Source organism: Megalopta genalis, chromosome 5 (assembly GCF_051020955.1).
Source record: "Megalopta genalis isolate 19385.01 chromosome 5, iyMegGena1_principal, whole genome shotgun sequence".
In the NCBI taxonomy this organism is placed as follows: Eukaryota; Metazoa; Arthropoda; class Insecta; order Hymenoptera; family Halictidae; genus Megalopta; species Megalopta genalis.
The window spans coordinates 2,546,292-2,559,422 of record NC_135017.1 but is presented as its reverse complement, the minus strand read 5'-3'; the positions used below and the strand labels follow the sequence as shown (position 1 = coordinate 2,559,422).

Here is a 13,131-nt window from a genome sequence, read left to right as displayed (position 1 = left end):
TTTTCGGCAGAAACGGGCATTTACAGACCTTCGTATTATTTAGTATGATTTTGGAACTAACTAACATATTATAATGATATTGGACTTATATGAATTTGGCTGAAATCGAGAAATTTGCTTAAAAATCAATATTTTATTTTTTACAATTTTGTTATTGTTTGTTTTATAATTTTGTTTTGTTGTTGTAATCGCTATCTATGCGAACTCTTTCTCTCGTCGCCTTGTTGCTTGGACGATATCACTATCACTGCTATTAAAACGATAGACTAAGAAAACCTTCTACAGTTAGTCTTTCTAACATATCTGTATATACGTCTATCTGGATCTCATCTTCGCTACTACTTGTGTCATGAGACTCATTCGTGTTTGAACGTTTTGCCATTGTTCTAATAAAAAATATGAATAAATACATAGGTTGAAAATTTCTAATTGTTATTACTAACTCACAAGATAATATTTACCAAAAAAACTTTTACCAAACAATTTATTTACCAAGAGAAGAATCACTTTTCCGATTTTCTCACTCGTTAGATCTATCTATACCGCTCGACGCTTCAAACCAGACTGAGTTCAGCTTTGAAAATCTTTTCCTCCAGATTTCATGATTATAAATCTCACTATACAGTACGTGCTATATTCGCATACCGACCTTTCTTCTACAAACTTGCCTTATCGCTCTTTTCAAATGGCGCCTTCGAAGTGCTCGGACCGTCGTGAGCACGCCTCTCACGTTCTCGTCAAAATCCGCTGATATTTCTTGTATATATCCTAGTAATTTTACTATATTTTGATTTGATTTTTTGTGCCATTTCAAGAGAAAACTTCAGGGAAACATGCATGTCTCAAAAAGTTGCGCTGAAATAACTCAATTCCCCGTAATCACTAATAAACTTTAATGTCCCACGAGAGGGGACATCCGAGTGATATGCTATTGGGTTGGCAACTAAGTAATTGCCGATTTGTTCAATGAAATAAAAAATATTTTTTTACTTGGAATGAAGTTTAATCTGTAATGTATTTTCCATTTTGTTCGATGACCTTTTGCCATCTCTCTGACAACTTGAAAATTCCACGCTCGTAGAAAGTCTGATCCTTTTCGGCCAAAAACTGAGTTAAGTGAGATTTTACAGCGTCATCATCATTAAAAAAGTTTTACCACGAAGGGAGTTGTCCAGGGATCGAAATAAGTGGTAATCCGATGGCGCGAGATCAGGGCTATATGGTGGGTGTAACATCAATTCCCAACCAATATCCATCAATTTTTACCGTGTGGACAAAGACGTGTGCGGCCTAGCATTGTCCTGCTGGAAAATGACACCTTTACGATTGACCAATTCTGGTCACTTTTCCTTGACCGCTGCATTCAATTTGTCCAGTTGCTAACATTCACGGATAATAAAAAATAACATAATAATAATAATAATAATTTTATAATATAACATTTACGGATATCATAAAAATGGGAGTAAGAGACATCTATAACTGTGAAATCGGCAATTACTTAGTTGCCAACCCAATAGAATTACGATGTCCCGCGAGAGGGGACAGCGGAGTGCAAAGGGTTAATTATTTCGTTAGCATAAAAATCATTGGCTTCACCTGCAAACGATAAAGCAATTACTGGGTTTAGCAAAACATTTTTCTAAGAGAAACTGTAATGCAGGAAAAATGAGCGAGAGCGGCAAAGCGAAAGGTCTGGAATGTAAGAAGAATGAGGAAAACTTCGTACCGGACACCTGTTATTTTGTTAGCAGTGACGTTACGAGTGAACGAAGCAATCCCAGGTCTCGCGCGAACGTGCTCTATATCTGTACACTGAAGTAAGAACAATTTTATGAAATTCACCTCATCTCATAGAATCGCTTCCTTGTCATGAATACATCGGATTGTAATACTTCTAACAACACATGTACATTTTTCGCGTGGATTTCGGTATATGTATATATTCACGCGATTCGTTAACTTTGATTACAGATGGAAGTTCAACACGTCAAATCATTTGAATCATTATTATATTATTCCTTCACTAACATAATCTTCCCCGCGAACACTTGGGATTCGCTTTACTTCGTTTACTGGTACGCTCGCTAGTCGAAATTTATAAAAAGCGAATATACGAATTTTAAACTAGTTACTCGCAGTCATTAACCCTTCCTAAACGATTGAATGTGAAAAGAAATGAGAAAAGTGTTCGCCGATTAAACAGTAGGTCTTGTCGTATGAAATGTCAGATTATTTGAAGAAAATGACTAATATTTTAATACAATAGTATTATAATAATAGTATTATATATATATGTCAGTATACAGTTTCCTTTAAAAGGTATGCTACTATTTCCCTGAGTCACTGCAGCTGAAGAAAGTGCACTAAGATACATATGTACATAGTCTGCTACATACCTATTATCCTATCATTAAGATATCTCCTCATCGACAAATTAATTTCTGATTATCTTAATCTCGAATATTCATGTTATATATACTAGAAATTTATTTTGCTGACATAAATAAAGAAGAAAACATTTACACAATAAGTACACGTATATAATAAGTACAAGTACACGTACCACTTAATCTTGGAACACTCACAAAGCAATGTTTTTAAAACAAACACAATAAACTCACATAATTGAAGAAGATGATGTTTAAATCTAATTTAACCTTTTATTGTGCAATGTTGCGCAACTTTCTTCAGCGTGTCGAAGTTCAAACTTCTGACGTTAATAATCAATAACAATCTCTCTCTACTCTCTCTAAGAGACTATATCCGTTAATTGATAAATGAGATCAAGTTTAATGAAATATTCGGTGAATTAGCAATCTTGGACATTGTTTTCAATGTCACTTGAAGTGTTTAAATAATTTTCGTTCTACTAAAAAACACAAGAAAGTAAATTGCCATGTATAATAACTCAACGTTCTTCATGGATGTGTAGAATTTCTCTTAAAGAAACGATGCAGTATAAAAGATGAAAGCAATACAAGAGTCAATCTAATTTGTTAAAAGAGTTCTTTTAAAATACTGAATCTCGTAGCTAGCCTCGCTAACCTCGAATGATGTCTGCGTTTTCGAAAGCTGAAGGTCTCGTAACATTAAAGCACGATAAAGACTTGAATACGGTTCGAAGATCAAGACAGTTCGGACAACTTGAGCTTGCAGGCTACCCCCACTACGTAATATTTTTTAATGTCGAATACAAAAGATGTATTTATTTTAAAGTATTTGCAAAGCAGAAGATTCCTGTTCAGTATAATTACAAATAATTTTCGGTACCATTAAATTCCGTCATTCATTATCTTTCGCTATATAAAACTCCTTTTTCCAAATACAATTATTAAAATTGGTTTCCAGAATTAAATATATTGCATATTTACAAATGTTCTAAAATATATCATATATAACATTTATCATTGCGTTGCAAATCTATTAACTTTAATAAATAATGCACGCATTATCTGTGTGCAATTTTCGACAAAATGTATACAAACCATCGCGTATCTGTTCTTTAAAGTTAGCATAAATAAATTTAGACGAATATGAGATCGATTATATATTTATAGCCGTCTAATCATGAATTGTTTCTGTTAAGCAAGGTTCTATTTAATACACCGAGAGCTGACAATAGTGGTCTTTAGCATCAAACTAAACAACGCGAAGGACAAAAGAAATCGCTCACCCACTCCACTCGAATTCCTTCCACTTTTCAAATTCCGAGTTACCATTGGCTAAGTTAAGCATCGAACAGAAATTGTCATTAAGTGTAGCAGACGACCAATTTCACTTTGTCCCTCGGGCTGTTTAGTTTGTAGGTGAAGGCCATTTTTTCAGCTTCGAATAATACATCTACTTAGTATACAATGACAGCTGGACGCATTACCAGATGAATGTTTCGAATTAATCTTATATGAATACAATGGAGAGATGGGTAGGAAAAGTGGCGCTGGTTACTGGCTCTAGTAGTGGAATCGGTTAGGAGATCGCGGAATCCCTTGTTGAACATTCGAGTTCAGGTGGTTGGTCTCGCGAGACGATTCGATAAACTGCAAGAATTGGCCGAAAAATTGGGCAAAAGCAAATTCTATCCCGTGCGATGCGACGTTGCGAAGGAGAATGACATTTGGAGAGCGTTTAAATGGGCCGAGGAGAGACTGGGTGGCGTTGACATACTGGTGAACAATGGTGGAAACGCGATGACGTCGATGATCATCGGTAGAGTTGTTTTTTGATTGTATTATTCATATTCCTTTTCACTGACAGTTTCAATAACCTGGCGTAGTGTATCGATATTCTGAAATTCTTTCACACTTTTAAATTTCATCCTCTCATTCTTGTTGTCAATGTATAAAAACCGTGACACACCTATTAATGGATAATACGATAGAAAATCATGAAATTCAAAATCGAAATGAAATTACTGTGCTGTGCTTACTAGAAGTGCTGACAACAAATCTTCTCCATTACTTTTTTCTATCTTGACGCTAGACGCGTCAAGACGCTTGACGCTAGTAGGAAACTAGCGAGCAAGGCGAATGGTAACGTGGTCACAAAATCGACAAGAAGTTACTAAAAAATGATCACATCGATATGAAGGGAATCGGAATGTTTTCAACAGCTCTTTCAAGAGTAACTCTGAACCAGGATCAAAATTAAACCGACAGAAACTTCTTAAAATTCGAGATGTTTTCGAAAGTCATGACAAAGGAGATAAATGCACCTTCCAATATAGCATAATTTTGTTCTTAAGATTACCTTATAACTTGGACAATACAGTAAATTCTCTCAAATCGACTCTCAGCTTGGAAACAAAAATAGACAACTTGAGAAGAGGAGATACGATTATTCAAGCCTCGCGTCTCGATTTAATAGTTGTTGACAATCGGCGACTATAAAAACGAGCCGCGAGACTCGAATAATCGTATCTTATCTACCCAAACTGTCCATTTTTCTGTACAAACTGAGGAACAATTGGAGGGAATTTACTGGAATCAGCAACTATAAAAAGGCGCCGCGGGACTCGAATAATCGCTCCAAAGTGAGGAACAATTTGGGAGAATTTACTGTAATTCCATCGTTATCACAGATTCGCCTATCGAGCACGGCAGAGAGTTAATAAATATTAACTTAATGGCACCAGTGATATTTGCGAGAGAATTCATAAATGCGATTAGAAAACGCAATGCTTCCGGCCATATAATAAATATCAGGATGTAGGAATTCTCTTAGGGTTGTATTCATATGTTGCAAAATTTGATTGACTCGTATCGAAAAAGTTCTTGCATCTATAATAAAACATAATCTTAATAGTATATCGAAATCTTGCACATCTTTAATTAGGGTATTAATATACATGTTAATGCTATCTTCATATCAGAGTCGCGGTAAAACTTTGGTATTTTTGTTAAAAGTAACTATAGGTTAAACCAAGGTTAAACTAACCCTCTCTCTCTCTCTCTCTCTCTCTCTCTCTCTCTCTCTTGTTATTTATTTTAAATCCTTTTATTTACTCTCTAATTGCTCCCCGAACTTTAATTAATTCTGTCGAACGTATGAAAATTCAATACATGCTTTTGAGATTCCAACATTAATGATTCAACATCTATATATACGATGACGTTTATTTATCAAAAATATTGATTCGCAATATTGTGCGATTAAATTTGTATTTTTTCCGATATATCACGTCACAGAGCACAGGAAAATGCAATAAATTCTCTAGAAATTGTCCCTCAACTTGTAAGCAAAAATGGACAGTTTGGGAAGAGAAGATATGATTATTCGAGCCTCGCGACTCGTTTTTATAGTTGTTGATATATACAGACATAAGTAAACGTTATAAACGTGGTTTTGCTTGTCTGAGAGTACAGGTTATTGCTTTAATTTTAATTTTCTTGTTTTTCCAACTACTTTTCTATTTTTGAAGGGGCAGGTTTTCAAGTTCCAAAAGTATTGCAGTGGAGGATTGTTTTCGTTTCAGTGCAGTTGTTATTTCAGTAATACATTCAGTAGTTATTTCATAGTATTGTGTCTTTTACGAAAACTAAACTGGTGGTCGGACATTAAAATGTTCTTTATTATTTTTTAGAGTTCGATTTGGATGATTTTTTTCAACATTATCAGCTTCTCAAATACAAGTATTACTTTCCTCTTTGCATTAGTTCCTCCTTATGTAATCGCGATGTAAGGAGAATACGAATAATTGATAATTTTCTTAAACAATGTTCCATAGGAATATAGAAACTATCAGTAAGTAATATCGTATATATGTGCATGTAACAACTCTGTAGTTGCTAAATAAACCATCTGGTTTAAAGCATTAATAAATAAATAAATAAATAAATAAATAAATTACAGATAGAGTTAAGAGGAGGGAGTTGGACCGGTATGATGGTGATAATGTTTGATCGTTAGCAGATTTACGTAACGTAATAATTTTCGCACATTTCTATATTACTGGAAAGTACGGTATGACATTAAATAGGATTGTAATAAATCGGATAGCCTTAGACGGTACGGTAATTCCCCCCAGAAATGTTTGGAGTCGGTATCGAAGAACGCAGATCTGAGAATACTAAGTCGCGCTAAGATACGATTCTTCAAGCTTCGCGGCTCGTTTTTATAGAAACACGGGGCAGTCGGAAAAGAAAGGCAGCGGCCAGCATGCCGGTATACATTAATATAAATACATAGTAATGCTAAAATAAAGGCGATGACTTAAGTTCTTATTTCCAATGTTTTGCCACGATTCGAAGGCCATTCAGAGGCACATGCCACGGTTCGAAGACAATTCGGAGGCCACATGATATTATTCAAAGACAATTCGAAGGCCACATGGCACTATTTGAAAGCAATTCGAAGGTCACGTGCTACTATTCAAAGGCAATTTGAAGATCATATGCCACGATTCGAAGGCAATTCGGAGGCCACATGCCACGATTCCACGGAGATTAGTCACGTACCTTGTAGCTCCGCGGTTTCTTTTACCTGACTCACGCCCAGACAGACCATTTTGTGTCGTCTTTCGGGAATTCGCGTCTCGTGCCGCATCACACACTTGATCGACTCCGTTGACCCTTAGCATCGACGTAGCAATAATTACATAGACGTGCAATACGTATAGAAAAAGAAAAGCGTTATATATAAATTGATGATCTATTTGTTGTTATTATATTTAACTATTAATATGTAAAATTCAGGGAGGAGTATTACATTGTTCGCATGTTAAAATATAATAAACAGTTTTCGATTGATGCTACAATAGTTCTAAGGAATTTAAGTAGTATGTCTTATCAAAAATCGTAATTGTTAATGTGATTTACATCGTATAAAATGCAACAAAGGCGCAAAAGAACAACGATAAAAAACACTAATGATGCATATTTTTATATTTTTAATATAAATCCGGAAATAGGATCAAATTTTTGAACATGTTCGTATTTCAGTGCCCTCTTATATTAGACTGCGTATAAACAATTGAAAAAGCGTGCATGAAGTACACGCACGGAGATATGGAAAGACGCGAAAATACGGGGCACGAAATCATATGCAGAGCTTTTGGAAGGGCACGGAATTACGGCCAGAGACACCATTTTTTATTGCATTAAAAACATGATTAAATTACTAATTTTTATCATGTAAAAAAATATGTTTAAAATCAAAAATGTCTGAAAAATCGAAATATATTTTCAGTGCATTGAATGAAAATTCTAGTATTTAATAAGAGTTCCGGAAAGCAAAAATTGGCTCGAAGGCACAGTAATTGGGACATGTACACCCTATCTTACGTTTGTTCGAAGAAGGCTATCTCGTCGAATTTTAGTCTACGAAGCACTAAAAATGATCGATGTGTGTTGCTTCATAACTCTGGCAAGACTGAATTTATTTAAAATTCTTGACACTTTAATCAGGTCGTATAATATGAAACGTTGGATTATTCGAAGGAAAAAGCTAAGCTTTTAAATGAAGTGAATATTTTATTGAGAAAAATACGCATTATTTAGTTCTTCATATTTTTGCAAACTTTTTGCCTTTGGGGTCTCGATAAAAAATTCCTCTTTAAAAAAAAGTTACAAAAAAATTTCTTGAAATTTGTTAGGGAAAAAAAATCCGACATTTTATATTACACAATCTAAAGCATGGAGCTTTGCATTGATTTCAAGTTTGTATATTCAACTTGCGACTTGATACAAACAATTTGGTATTAAGCTTATCGTTGATAGAAAAATCCCACGAACTTTTTCCGGTACCTAATCTTAGTTCAGGGAGTTATCAATTTGAGGAAGAGATAATACTTACGGCTGGAAGTGCGAAAAAAGATATGGCGAACACGCTGAAACACGAGGCTACGATTTTTCCCATCCAGGTTTGTGGAACTGTGTCACCGTAGCCGATGGTGGTCACGGTAATCTAGGAATCAGACGTTCAGGCATTAATATCTTTTTTTATAGCGATGTCGCATGGACGCTAATTTTAATTTTCACAAATTAACTTTGCCAAAATTTTCGACATATTAAACTCATCGAAATCTTCACGAAAATGTTCACATATTAATTTCTAAAGAATTGAATTTAAAATTTTATCAGCATTGCTGAAAACAATGCAAATAAATCAATATATCGTAGCATTTTCTCCAGATTAGTTTTATAAGTTAACCTTGCCAAAATTTGTACATATCAATTTCACGAGTTAAAAGTTTGCAATAATTTACACAACCTAATTTCTAAAAAGTTGAAACCACAATTGTATTGGTATTGCTGAAAACAATGCAAACGAATGAATATATCATAGCATTGTTTGCAGATTAGTTTTATAAATTAACTTTGCCAAAAATTGTACATATTAACTTTACGAGTTAAGTTTGCAATAATTTACACAATCTAATTTCTAAAAAATTGAAACTAAAATTGCATTCGTATTGCAGAGGACGATGCAAACAAAGTAATATATTGTAGAATTTTTTGCAAATTAATTTGTACTATTTATACAATTTTGTGAAAATCAAAATTAGTGCTCCATTATTTGATGCATATTTTACATTGACGTTCGCGGACAATAGCGTACAGGTATTTGTTCCCTGACAGGAAAACATCAATGAACAGATATCGAGAGCAAGCGGCAACGGACAAAGTTTAACGGACACTGTGTAGATAGCGATAGGTAAAACTTAGGGTAGAGAATATTGTTCGGAATGTGATCCGTTAATGTAAAAATGGATATTTTAGGGGAAATAAAACAATTGTATTTTTTATACCAAGGAAACATAAAATTCAATACTGCAATCTTGTTTCTGCGAATAATTTCTAAACTAATTATAATAAAAAAATACTTTCGTATAATATATACTTTTCTGTATTAAATATGATAATGTCAAGCATAATAACCTTTATGTTAATAAGGCTGCATCACGCTTTTACGTTAGAAATTCAAGATTATTGCTCCGACCAGTATAATGTCTAAACTAATTATGTTAATAAGGCGTTCAATTATGCCTTTAAATTAGAAATTCAAAATCATAGATTGGATCAGCTAATTGCGATCTAAACTAATTACATTCAAAATTTGGAAATAATTACACATATACTGTGACACATATACTTGGACGCTATTACATTAGTAAGGTTTTATATTAAATTTTTAATTAAATATTACTTCCGTATTGAGATTTTATATTACGCATTCTTATTAAAAATTCTATAAAAATTCACTGGACTATTGCAACCATACTGCCACGTTTTCGTGACAATGTGATTCATTTGTTATTAATTCTATTTGTTTAATTTAATTTAGTTTAATCCAATTTCATTTAATTAAATTTGAATTGAATTCAAATAATTGTAATAATTCAATTCAATTATTAAATTAAATTAAATTAGATTGAATATATTTAATTCAATTCAATTCAATTCAATTTAATTTAATTATTAAAAATTAACAACTACCAACTGAACCGACGTCATTTCCAAATTAGTCGAAATAATTTTGAAAGTATCATTACGTGTCTTTTTGGAATTCTACTGTCGCATATTTATTTCCATTATGTTTATAAATTATTAAGGTTTCGTTTGAAATACATATTTTATATTAATAACGAGTCACATTTGTATGGTCTTAATTGATGCGTACATTTATATTCGTATTCCATTTCGCAAATAAGGAAGGGAAATAAAAAGATTATAAAAATTACTTGACATACATGCAATAATGGTAAATAGTGTCGAAAATGGTAATAAAATCACTATATAAATGAACTGAAAGACAAAAGAACCAACAAAGCTATATTATGCAAAAATGGTAACAATATTGTTATAGAAATTGTGTATAATATAAAATAATTATATGAATTTTATAAAAATATAAATATAATTATTATATGTATAACTGTAACGAAAAAGAAACAATTATTGCTTAAATCTTTAGAATAACTGACAATCGTTGTCTCGTGTATTGAAATTTTAACATAGTGAAAATTTGAATGAATTGTCGGAAATTAGCAAGTCAAATAACGATATTTATGCTCTGGGTCTAGATGGACCCGAATCAAGCGGTCCGAGTGCTGATATTCAAAAAACGCTACAGCAATTAGATATTTCAAATAAAATTTTCAAAATGTAGAACTGCAGATATAGTAACTTCGAATCTTATTCAAAATAGAAATTTTCTGAATCATTTACGAAACATTGAAACTACATAATTTGCTTCTTCCTTTAATGATTTTAATCAATTGTAAATAATATGTCGATACCCTTAAATTCTTTTAATTTCAATACAATACTTTCCAATACTATTTTTAAAAAATCACTTCGAATAAACATTTTATTAATAAGAAACAATTAGGATAGTTCGCTGTTATCGTATTAAAATTATTTATCATTTTTTATATTATTAATAACTCGTAAACGAAGCCGCGGATTGCATTTTCCCTAAGGAAAAAGTTACTTCAAATGACTTCAGGAATCCCCCTTTTCCAGGCGTTAACATAATTATGGGACACCCTTTATATACTTGTAAATATTTTTAATTCAATAACAACAAATTTTCCTAATTTGGTATTGTTACTAAGATGTTTATTTGAAGTGAGATTTTTATATGAATATATAAAATATTTATTATATATATGTATATATTACAAATTTATATTATATTAATCCCAGAGTCATTGTAACAAAAATAGGTAGTATGTATACCATTAAATTAACACTAAACGGGAACATATTTTCTTTCCTCACAGATATATGTAAATGGTCTAATTTTTCCGTAGATATTGAGTAAGATATAAATATCCTAGTATATTTATATAGATCTTTCTATTTCTATTTCTATACATTTTCAATTTACAAAGTCGTTCTTTTTAAATGTTGTCCTATTCTTTATTGTTATCGAGCAATGTGCGGCATTACACTATGTATAGTAAACGCAGCGGTGATGAAAGTCGCTGGCTCCCAGGAACTCCCTCGGCAAGAAAGCAAAAGTGTGGACGACAATCGAAAGAGAACAGCACGGCCCAGCGGCCTCTCGAATGGCGGGAGGATATTAATCAATCGACACTTGAATCCTCGTTTATTCGACCTCGGCTCCATTGATCCCCGCACGGACCATTCGAGGGTCTCTAAATAGAGGCATATTTCCCGAATGATTAGCAGCACCGCTTAATAAACATTAGCGACCGGCACACAATTAAGCGGTACACGTCGTTGAATGAAACCCATTCCGAGGTAATGAGCGAAATCGCTGGCCAGAATTAATTATTCGCGTTAATAGAAACCAAGCGAGCCGGACGCTTATTACACGCTGGATAAATGGATTTAATGCAAACAGAGTTCTTTCGTGCTCCCGGTGCGCTTAATCTGAATTCTTTTTTCGATCCAGCTTCTTGGGGAAATATTAGAACTGCTCAATCTTCTTTAGGAAAGAAAATACCGTCACATATATCGGACTCGATGCGAAAATTCGTGCCATTTAAACTAAATGAAATTATAATATTTTTTCATGGAATTTGTCGATAATTCTTATTTTGCTGTTTCATGTTTTGATTGTACAGTAATTTAGTATATTAGAATATTAGTTTACTTTAAAATTACACAGCAGATATTATTGATTTTCTCTTAACGATCCTAATTCAGAAAATTAATCAATTGTTCACACTGAGATGGTATATCGTAACCAAATTCACTTTTCATTTTATTGTTCTTCGCAGATTTACATTCAATTTATATTGAATTTTATTGTTTATCTATGCTTTTAATTTATATCTATTAGGATCATCCTTTAAAATTTCCTTTTCATTTATCGATCTTAATCGTCTTCTGTTACAAATTTTCTTTTTTAATAACATTACACAGTTCTCTTCTATGTCGTGTAATGATTTGTGCAAAATTTGCTTGCAATTCATGTCTCTTAATCCGAACTTATTTGCAGAGTTGAATTCTTGTCAATTTTTTAGAGACGTTTATTGAAGTCTGGCAAGTCTAGGCATTGATATCATTTGTTTATGCATTTAATCATTATAAGTTTCATCTGCCATTAGCAACCACATAGCCCACACTTAATCTTACAAAAAAATAGCAAAAATTAAAATATTAATTTTAATTATTGAATTAAAATATGTTAATTAGGATGCAGCTTGGATTTTCGTCTCACAGTGCAGTCAATTATCGTGGAGTGACAAGTGTTCGAGATTGCAAAGCATGAATGCGAGTTTGAACTGTGCAGAGCGGCCACCGTGACAGTTCAAGCGGAGAGGTTAGGGAACGTGAACTAACACACACATGTTGAAATAATTATATTTACCACCCCCCACCACAGTGCATCAGCATAACTGGAAAAGTCTGTTTTTCCATCGGGCCCAACAGCATCTTTTTCGGCAAGATACACGAAGTAACTGCTGAAAATAAGACCTAGGAACCCGATGTACAATGTTGTGATCAGCTCCTGAAAATTGTCATCGAGATGCTTTAATTACAGTCTGCCTTGCGCTATTGCTAAAGTGTCTCGCAAAGATTTATTTTTCGTCGAAAAATAAATCTTTTTATTAACGAATATGTAACTAGTTATCACCGACGCTCGATTTGACCGATGGACAACTTTTTGCAAGGGGTGTAGCCATTAATTATCATAATTATTATACAAATAGGAATT

General features: G+C 33.0%; 1 protein-coding gene across 9 annotated transcripts in view; it reads right to left on the bottom strand.

Annotated features, from left to right (window-relative positions):
- LOC117218266 (potassium voltage-gated channel subfamily KQT member 1) overlaps positions 1-13,131 on the bottom strand; it is a 271,571-nt gene that overhangs the window by 119,598 nt on the left and 138,842 nt on the right. For all 9 annotated transcript variants that reach the window (XM_076522215.1, XM_076522217.1, XM_076522221.1 and 6 more), the window contains exons 6-7: positions 12,784-12,924; positions 8,293-8,403 (exon numbers count right to left, since the gene is read on the bottom strand). In XM_076522215.1, coding sequence (XP_076378330.1) covers positions 8,293-8,403; positions 12,784-12,924 — 252 coding nt within the window. The remainder of the gene's footprint in view (positions 1-8,292; positions 8,404-12,783; positions 12,925-13,131) is intronic.